Source organism: Sciurus carolinensis, chromosome 3, assembly GCF_902686445.1.
Source record: "Sciurus carolinensis chromosome 3, mSciCar1.2, whole genome shotgun sequence".
In the NCBI taxonomy this organism is placed as follows: Eukaryota; Metazoa; Chordata; class Mammalia; order Rodentia; family Sciuridae; genus Sciurus; species Sciurus carolinensis.
This window is the reverse complement of record NC_062215.1, coordinates 118765850-118779670: the sequence shown is the minus strand read 5'-3', so window position 1 is coordinate 118779670 and position 13821 is coordinate 118765850. Positions and strand designations below refer to the sequence as shown.

Below are 13821 nucleotides of genomic sequence, written 5' to 3'. Positions count from 1 at the left end.
AAATGCCCTGTAAATCTCTACTAAATATATTTTTTAAAGGGAAGTACACATTTGAAAAATGTGAAAAAAGCAAAGACTGGATACTTCAGACTGCTAAACTCATTACTGTAGTAATTCAATTGTAGACAATTGAACAGATGAGGGTTAGTACTTAGAAATGAAGATTCAGGAGTCAGCAAAAGTTTCCTTAAACCTGGTTCCACATTTCTTTTGACCCTGTCTCTTTGTGTGTAGAAAATGACTTAAACAACAGAGTAAATCTTGACTTTCACAATATGTTTGACGCTGGTCTTTTACACACCTTAGAAAAAGAATGAGGAAATCATAGGAATGATGTCAGAGTTATTAGAAGGCTTCATAATGAGTAAAAAAATTCAAACAGGAAAACTGGAGTCTGGGGGATTGAAGTTATATAAAGCGATCCTCTGGTAGTATACCAGGAGTTCTTTTTTGGTCAATATTTTTTCTTCTATGAGTTGGAAGAACATGAAAGACACATCTGCAAGTAACACGAAGCTGGAAAGGTCAAATGTCATATGGAATGTAGCTCAGAAGGCTCTACCAGGCCAGCTGGCATCTGAAAACAGCAAAATGCACTCAAACAGGGACAGATGGAGTTTATGTAATCAGGTATGTAAATAAAGCATAATTAGGAATAAAAGTATATAAAAACAAAATGACTTTAAGGAAGAGGGAGTGGTCTTATCAGGTAGAAGCAATATGAAAGCTGCTTTAAAACCTACGCCACAGTGCACTGAGTTAGAGGTGCTAAACACAGCCTGTTGTTGGCTCTCATGATGTGGGCAGAACATTACAAGAAGAGTGTGTGGTGGCACATGCCTGTAATCCCAGCGGCTCAGGAGGCTGAGGCAGGAGGATCATAAGTTCAAAATCAGCCTCAGCAATTTAGCAAGGCCCCAAGCAATTTGGTGAGACTCTGTCTCATAATAAAAATGAAAAGAACTGGGGATGTGGTTCAGTGGCAAAGTGCCCCTGGGTTCAATCTCTAGTACCAAAAAAAAAAAAAAAAGAACATCACAAGAGGAATTCTGGGGAAAAATTCTGTTGGACCCTTTGAGGGGATTAAGGATGCTTTCTGTAGAAGAAAAAGTCTGAAGATGTTGTATTGGAGAATTCAACATTCTGCAGGGTTTTCCACTGGAAGTGGTAGGATTCACTGTCTGTGTTCTGGAGGTACTTTTTTTGAGGAGGAAAAGGACTCACAGATCCTGAAGATCTATCAAAGCCATAAGTCATCTATCTACCCAGGAGACACACACACATATACGCTCTCTCTCTCTCTTTCTCTCTCTGTGATACATATGTGATATGTGATATGATATATATATATATATTTCACATATTTCACATTCAGTATTAGGTAGTTCTAAACCTGATTAAAAATCCTTAACTCAGAAGTCAAAAAGACCCAGGTTTCATTTCATATAAGAAAGTATTTTCCCCTGGAACTCTAAAGCAATACTCCTGATAAGATAAACTGACAAAAGAATTCTTATGTGCAGAGGGAGTGGGGAAATCTAGAGTTCATAATCTGAAAGGTCCTTTCCAATTCTAGGATTTCCTACTTGAAAAGGAATTTCTAAATAATTTCACAATATTAAAATAAATATGTAAAATACTATTCGTTACTGCCGTTCACATGAAAACATTTTACACCAACAAAGCCCATTACATCCTATTAATCAAAGCAGGATCAAAACAAAGACCATTCAGGCATCAATATAACATATTGGATGTATCTGAAAATGGTTTTATTCATTACAACTATAGTGGCAATGAGTACACAAGTTATTTCTTGTATTATAAGCAATAAAAGAATTTTCTTCTCAAGTTATTGTTGAAAAACTCTGCTTCATGAAAAGGCATGATAGCAACATCTGCAACCGAAGCTCTTATATTTGGTTACACACTCTTTTCTAAGCAGCTAGTATAGGTCATCACTATGGATCATATCTATGAGTGATCTTACTGGCTGCAGGACAGAATTTCTTTGTTCTGAGGCTCTACGTTCTAGGTGACTCACTGATGTCTACACCTTAAGAACTTTTACGCATTCATCGGAGGGAAGGCACATCTCAATTTCAGGTCTATCCTCATAGGGAAGGAAACAAATCAAAGTTCTTGACAGTAATTCTTATGTCTTTAGAACTCAGGGACTCCAAAATCTTAAGTAGGGAAAGCTTCCTGCTATTTATCTGAGAAAGTATTCCCTGGATTTTACTTGTATTTCTTCTATTTAAATTCTTACCACTAGTTCTGCTAGTAATCTTGACAGAGCCCCAACCCTGAAATAATTACAGGCATATTATATCCAAAATTACTTCAGTGCTTCCTACCTACAATCGTATTAAACTATAATGAGGTTTTATACATGTCTATTGCCCACACACACTGCTGCTGCTTGGAAATGATTTTCATAATAAGTAAGTGTCCAAAAGGGCCGTGAGCTTCAAGGAGAAGCCATGCATATGTACATGTGTGGAGGGTGAGCAGGTGTGGGTATGCTAACGACTCATGAATAGAATCATAGTGATAGACATTATCGACTTAAAGGCTCCAACTTTTTTTCCAGTTTTTTCTACTGGGACAGACAGTTAAGGTATTATTGTATCCCTTTGTTATTCTACATTTTCTAATTCTCACTGCTTTGAATGTCCCATTCAAATTAATCTTTCAAAATGGAAGAAAAAATTTACCATTAGTAACAGACTTCAAGTGATATGGAGAGTTCATTATTTTTCAAGATCAGGTAAGAACCTTCCAGGAAAAGATTAATGACAATGGACCTATATTCTATGGAAAGGATTGTCAAATTCCATAAAAAATCTGTCATATCTTTTTCCTTATTTCTCAACAAAAGAAAAGCCATCTAGACATTAAGGAGCCACAGAGAATCTCAGAGGTTATTTTTGAGTTATACTTTCTATCTGCTTTAACTGCAAATATAGCTGATGGAAATCATTTAGGATAGTGGTTTTCAAACTTTAGTGTGCAGCAGACCCATCGGGAAGACTTATCAACCACAGCCCTCTCACTCAGTGGGTCTGAGGTGGGGCCCAGCAAGCTGCCTTTCTACCAAGTTCCCAGGTGAGGCTCTGCTGATTCAGGGAAGGAGAACTTGTACAAACCCCTTTTGGGAAGAAGATCCTGAAACACACCCAGTTGCAAGATCATGTTCCTTCTTTAATTTGAAACTTCACAGCTGAGGTTCTTGAGCCAGAATCTAGACTAGTGCCTAAAATGCTTTCTGTGGCTTCAGAAACCCTGTGGGCCATCCTTCTTGAACTATGCTGTGGAAAATATTAGTAAAGACTGCAGGGGCTGGGGAGATAGCTCAGTCGGTAGAGTGCTTGCCTTGTAAGCACAAGGCCCTGAGTTCGATCCCCAGCACCAAAAAAAAACCAAAAACAAAACAAAAAAAAAAAATGCAACTCTCTTCTGTAGGAAGAAATCAAGCAGTTTCTTGAGTTCATCCCTCACCACCTTCAAACCTTTACTGAGTCTTTGGAGTGAAATTCAAAAGGAAAATGTTCTCTAAAGTTTATTTGGAAGGGGTGGCTCAATTGGAAAGAAGATTGGCGTACTCACCAGAGAGGAAATATACCCAGCCGTGTGGTGATAAAAACCATGGCAAACATAACAAACAGGAGGTCACACATTTTCTGAAACTTGGCGTAATTTGCCATTTTGGCAGCCTATAAAGGGAAGGAATGTAACATATTAATTTACTTAAGCTGATAAATGAAAGTTTCTTTTAATATGCATGAGTTCCCTATAAGATAGAGTTTACCAGATGCACAAAATTGCCTGCTACTTTAAAATGTCATGCATCATACATCAGTATTTATAAATTACTCATAAGTTGAATGAAATGCAGCATTAGCTACAAGTAGAACTACTGACTGTCACAGATTTAATAAAATATTCAGCAACCTGAAAAATTCAATTATATGGTTGATTTCAGGAAAACAGAGAGGAAAAATAAGAAACTTTTGTATTATAAATGATATTAGCAAGTCAGAGAACCAAAACAGAAATTTGGCATATCAGATCAAAATAGAAAGTGCTAGATAATCCTTTACTGAGCCCCAAGTACTGAGATCACAAATTTAATACAGAATACATGGAGCTCTTCTATATTATTCTCCCTTTATATTTAGAATTATGGGTTTTCTTTAAATGGGCAGAGGGAGTTCTCTGGGGAGACAATATCCTTGCTTATTCTCATTAACTTAAAAATGAAGAAACGGTCAAGGTCTTGTTATTTCTACTAATGCATTTAGATAAAATTTGCAAACTTACTTTCCTGGGTCATTTTCTAGATAAAAGTCATGAATGTTCAAAGCATCTGTGAAAAGTATTCGAAGAATTTGGGGTAGTGATTTAAGTGACTACATTTTTATATTATAAATTCATCTAATGAATCACATTCCATTCTCTTACTTTTTTTTTTTTCTTCTTTGTACTAGGGATTGAACACAGGGGTAATTTTACCACTGAGACACATCCTTAGCCCTTTTTCACCCCCCTTTTTTTTTTTTTGAGACAGGATTTCACTAATTTACCAAAATCCTTACTAAGTTGCTAAGGCTGGTTTCTGACTTGTGATCCTCCTGCTTCAGCCTCCTGTATAGCTGGGGTTACAGGTATGCATCACTGCTCCTAGTTCACCATTCACTTTTTAAGATGATTCTAACTAAAAAAAGATGAGGCTTAAAATGGGATTTTGTTTGATGATTTCTTTTTACGTTTTATATAGATTTTATATCAACTACACACAGTTATAAAATTAAGGTGTCTTCTGCATTCAATAACATTATTTTTTACTTCTTGAAAAATTAAATTGGCTAAGTCATACTTGAAAAGACTGTTGACAGTATCCTCAGAATTTATAATTTAATAGTTTTAAGTAAAGTACAAACTATGAGATAAACATATTCCTAAATGGAAGTGAGTAGCAGCCAGATTTATGAGCTTTTAATTCCATGCATACTTTGGGTATAACACCACAAATTGTGTTAAAAGAAAAAGTACCATCTGCCTTCTTCGGGGTAGGTAAACTATGTAATTTTCCTTTATCTTCATCTACCCATTTATGATAAGTAAGCAGTAACACCAACTTTTCAGAAATGTCTATGCCGTAGGTACCATTTTGCAGATCTCATTAATTGTGTCTCTTAAACATGGTTTATAATGTCAAGGAGGATCCAGGTGATGAAGAACATTTGCTTTCGAGTCAGCTGACTAGGATTCCTGGGTTCATTTTCTTTGCTGGATAAAAGGGTAGATGAAAACTCAACCAACATGTTCTCAGTCACAACTCTACTAAGCACCGTGCTGGTGATTTCCAGAGGAATTAAAGTTGGCTGATTAGGCCGGGCACGGTGGCGCGTGCCTGTAATCCCAGTGGCTTGGGAGGCTGAGGCAGGAGGATCGGAAGTTCAAAGCCAGTCTCAGGAACAGTGAGGTGTTAAGTAATTCCAAATAAAATACAAAATAGGGCTGAGGATGTAGTTCAGTGGTCGAGAGTCCCTGGGTTCAATCCCTGGTACCCCACTCCCCAAAAAGAAAAAAAAGATGGTTGATTATATAGGATTGATTTCAAAACTGTAGGTTGCTGAATAAATTTCTATTTCTAAACATACATATGATTTAACCAAATGATAACTGATGCCCAGGGGATTATCCTCATACTAAATATATTTCTTCTGAAAAATATGTTGAATAGAGTTTAGCTTGAATCACTTAAAAATCATAGAATCAGGTTATCATCTGATTTATCCAATCCATTACAGGACTATTTTTCAAACTATTAAAGGGACCAGAGTTTTTAATAAAGTGCCATATATACATGGGACCTTAACTAAATGCCTTTACAGAAGATTCAATTTTATAGAACTTATGTTTGTAATACAAAAATTGATCATTGTCTGAAGACAGTTTTGTATTCACAGTAATAACAAATGCTTGAAAGGTGGCAAAACTGTGGAGTCAACAGGAATAAGATTCTAACATCCATTTCTACACAGAATTTGTACTCCTGCAAGTTATTTTTGACCAGTTATTTAAATTGCTTAGTATAAAGTAAAAAGACTTTTATTTAGTTGTCTAACATTATGCAGTGTGATTCTTAAAGTGGTAAATTATTTACACAATTTCTATATACAATTTGCAATTCATATATGCTTTTCACTCTAAAAAACACAAGGATGATACATATAATGACAATAAAAACTAACCTACTTAATTTTATTAAGATGTAAAGTTCCCATTAATAACCACACTGACATATAAAAATTTAAAATAAACCACTGTGAAACTTACAATTAAGACCTATTAAAATAATGACTTCCCTATTATAAAATCAGTCTAAATGTGGAATAGTAAAAGTTTTCATCAGCCTATTAATAAAGAATAATTATAATTAGTATAAACGTTTACATACTAATTTCAAGTCTCATTTTCACTAGTTTAACCTACCAAAAAAAAAAAAAAAAAAGCCCTGCAGTTTCAAAGCATCATCTAGCTGATGATCTTGGGAATTTCATGCATCCTGGATTTTGAATTCTCAAGGATAAAGGAAAATTTACCTCTAGAAGAGCATCAGCTGAGTCGTGAAGACAAAGGACCAGGGTCCCTACTCGGGCCATATTGTTGACATATGAAAAAGTAATCAGTAAAATGGAGACGAGGTGGTGCAGGAACATGATGCCAAAGTCCTTGAGGAAAGAGAAAGCACAGCCATGTTAGGGTTTCTCAGTATTACAGCTTTTCCATTTATCCATTCAGTCACTAAAACGATACTTACTGAGAACCTCTATTGGCCTGGCACCGGGGATAATAAAATGAACCAGATAAAACTCCAGCTCTCTGGAAGTCCATTGGGAGAGAAATATAGGAGACCAATGACCATGGGAATCAACTCCAGGATCAAAGTCAGATAATGAAGTGTGTTTTTACTAACCCAAAGAATGTGTAGTGATGGGAGAAATCACCACAGGATTTCAAGCAAAGAAGGGACTTGAAATTTGCTATGGTTTCAATAAGTGTTCCCCCAAGGCCCATGGATCCCAGTCCATGGTGCTACTGGGAGGTGGTAGATTATTTAAGAGGTAGGGTCTAGAGGGAAGAAGTTAAGTTATCAGGGGCGTACCCTTGAGGGGGATAATGGCCACTTCTTGTCTCTCTTTTTCAATTCCTGGCTGCTATGAGGTAATAGCTTCCTCCACACACACTCCCACCATGAGGTACTGCTTTGACACATGCCTAAAAGTACCAGGCCAGCCAATGATGAACTGAAACCTCTGAATCCATCAGTTAAAAAAAAAAAAATTTCCTCTTTACAAGTTGATTTATTTTGGGTATTTTGTCATAGTAACAGGCAGTTGACAATCACAAACTCTAAGATCTTTGGGGCAGCAGTGCAAGTCCAACCATTTCTGACTACTAATGGCTGCAGCTTCTGGAGGTATAGGTTATGTTTCTGATCAGCATGTGGACTCTTTGAAGAAACAGCTGGTTTAGGTTCAAGGACAAGGGCATTGCATGGTTCTCAGACCTTAGTAGTCTGTTGGCTACGGAAGGCCTGATAAGCCACATAGTAACGGCAAAGGTAGTGCTTTGGTCTGAATGCTTGAGTCTCCCCTTGCTCAAATTCATGTTAGAACTCTAATGCCCAAGGTCATGATACTAGAAAGGAGGGCCTTTGGGAGTTGCTTAGGTCATAGGGCCAGAACCCTCGTAAATGGGATTATTATCTCTATTAAAAGAGCCCCAGAGAGCTCTTTACCTCTTCCATCATGTAAGGACATGGCTAGAATGTGCCACCTCTGAACCAAGAAATGGTCCCTGATCAGATAATAAGTCTGCCAGTGCTTTCACCTTGCACTTTCTAGCCTCCAGAACCATGAGAATAAATTTCTGTTGTTTAAAGCTACCCATTCAATGGAATTTTGTTACAGAAGCCTAAACAGATTAAGACAGGTAGTGACTGTTTTTTGTTGTCTCCTAGAGTTCTTAGAATGTGCACCTCAAGTTAGCATCCTTCCCCTGGAATGTGCCTATTGGGAATCTGAAATAAGAATCTCAACACACTGGTTTTTCCTGATGGGTGCTACACAAGAAAGCCCTTAATTTTCATACTATCTGTTCATAGTCATTAAAAAAAGTTTTTGACAGAAGTAATAGTAAATCAACCATCCTGATTTTAGACTGCTTCAAAGGATCAGCTTCTTGGCCCAGATGAAAAGGTTATCTTCCTCTGATATTATTTCCTGACCATCTGGATATGATTTGTTATGACATGGAACTTCTACTGCTTATAATCTTGCTTACTGATATTTATCCTAATCTATATTTGGGCCAGAGTGAACTTTAATTTCTCTGGGACTTAAGTGCCACGATTGGTCCTAATGTTGTTCTACTTGCTTTAGAACAAGGACTACACCCCTAAAGATCATTCATCCAGAGACAAATAAATTAGCCACAGTGAAAAGCATATTGCAAAACTGACCTACGAACAAATCTTGATCAGGAAAAACTGCAACATGTAGGTTAAATCTATGAGAACCATTCTTAAATTTCTATCCCTGGAAGTCAATACTCACTTGGCTATTTGTTCACTAAAAAATATTTATTTATTCTTACTATGTTCTTACTATATTCTAATTAAGCTTTGGGCAGGGGATAAACAAGTAGAGTTGACAAAGATTTCTGCCATTGTGAAACTTATACATTTTAGTTGAAGAAAACAGACAACAAATAATAAGTAAATGGTCTTTTAATAGTAGATGGTAAAAATGTGTGGGTAGGGAGTCCTGGTCGCTGGGGAGGTGGACTGCAACAGTAAACCGTGGGGTCAGCGTAGGCCTCTAAGAAGATGGGGGAGCTAACCACACAGACAGACACACAGAGAATGTTCCGGGCAGAGAAAACAAACAAGGTGAAGGCTCTACCCAGTATCCTCTGTCTACCCTGACGTGTTCAAGGAATAACATGGAGGTCAGTGTGGCTCGAGTAGTGAGAGGGGTAGAGGCAACACTACAGATTTTTTTTTTTTTTTTACTAGCTTCTTTCTATTACCAGCATTTTAAAAAGGCATTTTAACTTTGATGAATAAAAAGCAACCACTCTACTTAATTTAATCCCTGGCAGATAAGTATTTTATGTTACGTCTGTATTCACAGATGAACTAAGAGGTTAAAAGACCAAAAATAAAATTATTTCTGGAGCCTCTAAGACAATTTTATTTACAAGTACTACAAGGCACTTGGCAAGTATCCATACTCCCAGTTGTCATCGTAATGAAGAAGGGCTAAGTTGTTATTCTTACAGCTGTCTCCATGTGCTCCTTGCCTGGACATTCCTTTGGAACCATTCTTGAACTTGCTCTGAGGATGAATGTGGGCAACAGCCCTCAGGCTGGTGGATGTCCAGCCGGGTTACCCTGACTTTTTCTGATTTATACTGGCACTGCAATTAGCTCGGGTGTGATTGTCAGTTCCTTGCAGATTCAAATTAATCTTTTGCCCAGGGAGAACATGGAGGTCTTGTGGTTTCTCCTTTTTGTCTAAGCTGCCTTATTCTTTTACTATTGTGGCTTCTGTCCTGGTCCCTGGTTCACGGGGTGAAAGGGCCACTTTCTTTAGGTCCCACTTACTGATCCTGGCCCTACAGTCACATTTTCCACAACTTAGCGAAGTACCTGTTCACTAGTTCAGCCAAATAATTATTTTATTTGTTTGTCTGTAGTTAGGGTAATTTCTAGTTCAAAACAAAAGTTTACAACAAAGTTCAAGAACATTAAAACTGGGGTCTTATTGACATGACTATATTTCTGATGAATATTTGCATCTTATTCAACTCAATTTAGCTCTATTTTGCCTAAGAGTCATCTTGTAATCCAAACTCCAGTGATTTTGTAATTTTTGGTAAGGGCATCCATTTCCTCAGCTTTGAATTAGGTTATTTTAAGGTTGTCAATTCTGTCATCTAGGCTTGGTAGCGACAGCAATGAAATAACATTTGCAGCTTTGAATCTACTCATTTCATACCTGTGTAAGAGAGAGGGAGAGGGCATGCACACAGACCAAGAGCAGATACACATATCTTCCATGGGAAGTTCAGTAGCTGTTGAGGTCACATTAGGTTAGGGTTTGAAAAGTCAGCTTCAACAACTTGAATTGTTTAAATGGTTCTGTGTGCACTTTGGTGAATGTGTTTATGGGTTTTCTCCCTGGAAAGTGCCTAAGATTTATGGATAACCATAATAATGGTTTCCTAAATAAGGTCAGAGAACTTAGAAAATGAAATGCCATTATTTGTCTTATTTTCAGTGAACCTAGTCTCCATCCTAGTCATGTTGCGCTGATGGTACATTCATGGTGGATGTCACTGTCAGGAGAATAGTCTTTCTTGCCTCAGTTACTACTAAGTGGCCACAGCAGAACTGGGTATTGCAAATTCATATCATCTGTTGACCTACCACCATGGTCCTTCCTGTAGAACCACATTTACATCAGTTCTCTGCTCACTGGCAGATGAGAAACGATGACAGTACCCTGAGCCTAATGCAACTTATTAGTTGTTAGATACTTCTGAGATTCCGACATTTTTGGTAGTATCTAGGGTTTTCCTAAATCATTATAATAGAAATACCAAAGTGCCGCAGGTATACAATAACAATTGCTCTGATGTTTTCTACTGGAAGATGAAATCTATTTTCTCCAGGCTATTATTCATTAGGTTCCATCATCTGGAGTACTGTGTTTTACTAGACAATAACTGCTTCAAAACAATGACTCAATTAAAGTAGAGCTAACCTCTCAACTGACATTGTATAACTGTTTCTTAAATGCAATTAAATTAAGACATACAGTACTTAATTCAATGGTTCAATGAACTTATATTTGCTCATGCTTAAAACAGATTTGAGGTCTAAACAGCTGAAAACCTAAGCAGAGAAATACCCTCCAATTTCCCATTGTTCAGCTCTGAAAAATTGCTCTTGGCTCACCAAAAAAAAAAAAGTTTTTCCTCTATTTAATTTTTAAACTAAAGAACATAAATTGATTAAAACACTTATGGAAGATTAGGATCATTTTATAATTAAGTTTCCTAATTCATATCTGATAGAAATGTCAATAGTAACACAATGCTCTTGAATATAGCAAGGCTCCTTTAAAAACCAAAGCCTTATGTTTCAGACAAAGATTGCATTATAAAGAAGATTTTTGCATATATATCCCCTGGTCCTAAAGAGTGCTTGTTTTATTACTATGGGGCTCAGTTATGCCCATATCAGAAAACTGATTTTCATTAGTTGTATCTGAATGAATATGAAAAAAGTAGGAAGAATAGAACTGGTCTTTAACATTTCTGCTTCAGAAAGCATTAGATACAACGAAATACCTTTACTATAACCATCCAGTCATTTTGTATGTGTTACTCACAACGTCCCACCCTGACACATTTCTTCAAGTAGGCACTGAATGTGGTCCAAATGACAGGTTTTTTTTTTTTTTTTTTTAACAAATTGCCAATTTGAATTTTATCAGTGCAGAGTGGAAAACATCCATTCTCATATTTGTGACTACTGAAAGTGATCAGTGTGTATGCAGACAGAGGCCTGGCTGAAAGCATAATAGCATTTAAGGTTGAAAATGTTTTATTCTTGCATTTTTTGTAGCAGCAATTAAGCAAAGAGGTTGTCATTTTTTGGCCCTCAGATTGAAGATTGATCATTGAGCCTTTATTCAAAAGACTGTCCTGATCCCTGCTTGAGTGTGTCCCTAACTTCTGCTCTTCTGCCAAGTTGTTTCTGGGTGTGTTCACAGTCAGCATCAAGGCCTCCTTCTGTTACCTGCCAGGTGTTTACCTGGACTCCAGTCCCAATTACAGCAGTTGCTCCTATGCTAATTATTAAAGACAGGAGAAAAAAATCAGATGTGGTTTTAATTCGAACTCAGGAAAATCTGAAATAAAAGAATTCAAGGATGAGCCATCCATTTTAATACCCAAAGCTGGTAAGATTAGGTCATTATTTTTTCTTATTGCACTTCCAAATAGTATTTAGTAAATCTAGAATGGTTTCTTAGTCTGTTTTGTATAGCTTCCAGGTCACAAACTCCTAGGCACAGGTAAAAATCCAGCTACTCGGGGTTCACCTCCAACTGTTAAAATGAGAATCTTCAATTCGGTTCTCCGGGGACTTTGAGCATAACAAAATAGCACCAGAAGGTCAAAGGGATCGGTCTCTCATTAAGGTATAGGTCTGAGGTTCTATAAGATACACTCCCTTCACAATGGCAAAGCTGTGGAGAGACTTTGAAATACAGATCTGCCTAGAAGGCACCACAAATTCATCTGGATGTACAAGCCTTCATGAAAACAAAATTCGCCCATTCCTAATTTTAAAAAATACATATACACACTTTAAACAAGAAATTTTCTCCCCTAAATAATCATCTGCTAGATAAAGTATTCATAGTTTTATACAGTGTCTTTTGGGAGTAATCTTTCCAAATGAAAAACATGGTGCAAATCTCCTCAGAAAAGGAATAATACCACCAAGATTTTAATTGATGACCAATTTAGATGGGCACAGATGGTGAAGAATATGAAACACTTCTTAAGTGCAAGGCAAAGAAAAGTTTCTTCTCTCTCAGATACAATGAAGTGTATTACTTTCCTGATTGATAAAATTTAATGCATATGAAATAATAAACATGCAATCTAACTCAAATGAATAGAAATCAGGCTCTTAGGACCAAGTTAGCCATACAACAGATTTTCAAACTGTCTAGGAAACAGGAGAACAGCACCAATGCTTAAAGCTGATTTCATTTTATGGTGAATGCAATAATAAAAGAAGTCTCTCAATTTTTTTTTTTTTTTTTAAGTTTTTCTCATTTAAACCTTTAAGGCATATAAGTGTTTACATGATTTTAACAGAGTTACATGTTCTTTCCAGAGAGCAATAACAAACAGTTTTCCTTTCTTTTCACTTGGGATTTTGCAAACTAGGTGTTGGAAGCAGGATGGCCATGCAGAAAGTAAACTCAAGCATGTAAATTGGCAATGTATAAGGGGGGTGACCACTTGGGCACCATCTCTGTTCCAGAACAAACAAACACATGAATGTTGAGGATTTCAAACAAATGTTATGCAGACCAGGAATGACCACAGTTAAATAGTTTTTCCATTGAGGAAATATGAAAATATCCTATTAACAGTGTGAATATACAGAAAACACTTCAAAATACAAAGACTAAACCCCAAAATAGAAAACTAACAAATCTTAATATTAAAAATAATGCTGTAACCTAAATAAATCACTAAAGCAAAAAATATAGTGCTGGAAATTCATAACAGTATAATTAGCTGCTTTGTCTTCAGAAGATTTCTAAAGTAAATAATTAGTAGCACAAGTTCTAAAGCTTTAACGATTTGGTTAAAACAAAACAAAAGAAACAAGGGACTAAAAAATTGCATAGGTCTTGAGACAATGACTAAAATGAAGAATATTCAAAGTGACTAAAGAAATCAGTTGATTCAGAGTTGCCTCACATTAAATAATTTGAGGAAAATTATACTTTCTTTTACTGAGCATTGTATGATGTAAATGTCAGTCTCTGAGTATTTGAAGTCTACAATCTATCTGGTTGCTATGTTTTAACTGGCCTTGATATTGGCTCACCATAAAGAGAATTGGTTAAGTGGGCCTTGCAATAATAAAACTTGAAAACTTTAACTGAAGCCAGGTGTAGAGGCGTATGCCTGTAACCCAGTCACTGGGGAGAC

General features: G+C 36.6%; 1 protein-coding gene across 2 annotated transcripts in view; it reads right to left on the bottom strand.

Moving 5' to 3' along the window:
- Window positions 1-13821, bottom strand: part of Cers6 (ceramide synthase 6) — a 285000-nt gene that overhangs the window by 41344 nt on the left and 229835 nt on the right. For both annotated transcript variants that reach the window (XM_047545166.1, XM_047545167.1), the window contains exons 7-8: window positions 6612-6740; window positions 3610-3716 (exon numbers count right to left, since the gene is read on the bottom strand). In XM_047545166.1, coding sequence (XP_047401122.1) covers window positions 3610-3716; window positions 6612-6740 — 236 coding nt within the window. The remainder of the gene's footprint in view (window positions 1-3609; window positions 3717-6611; window positions 6741-13821) is intronic.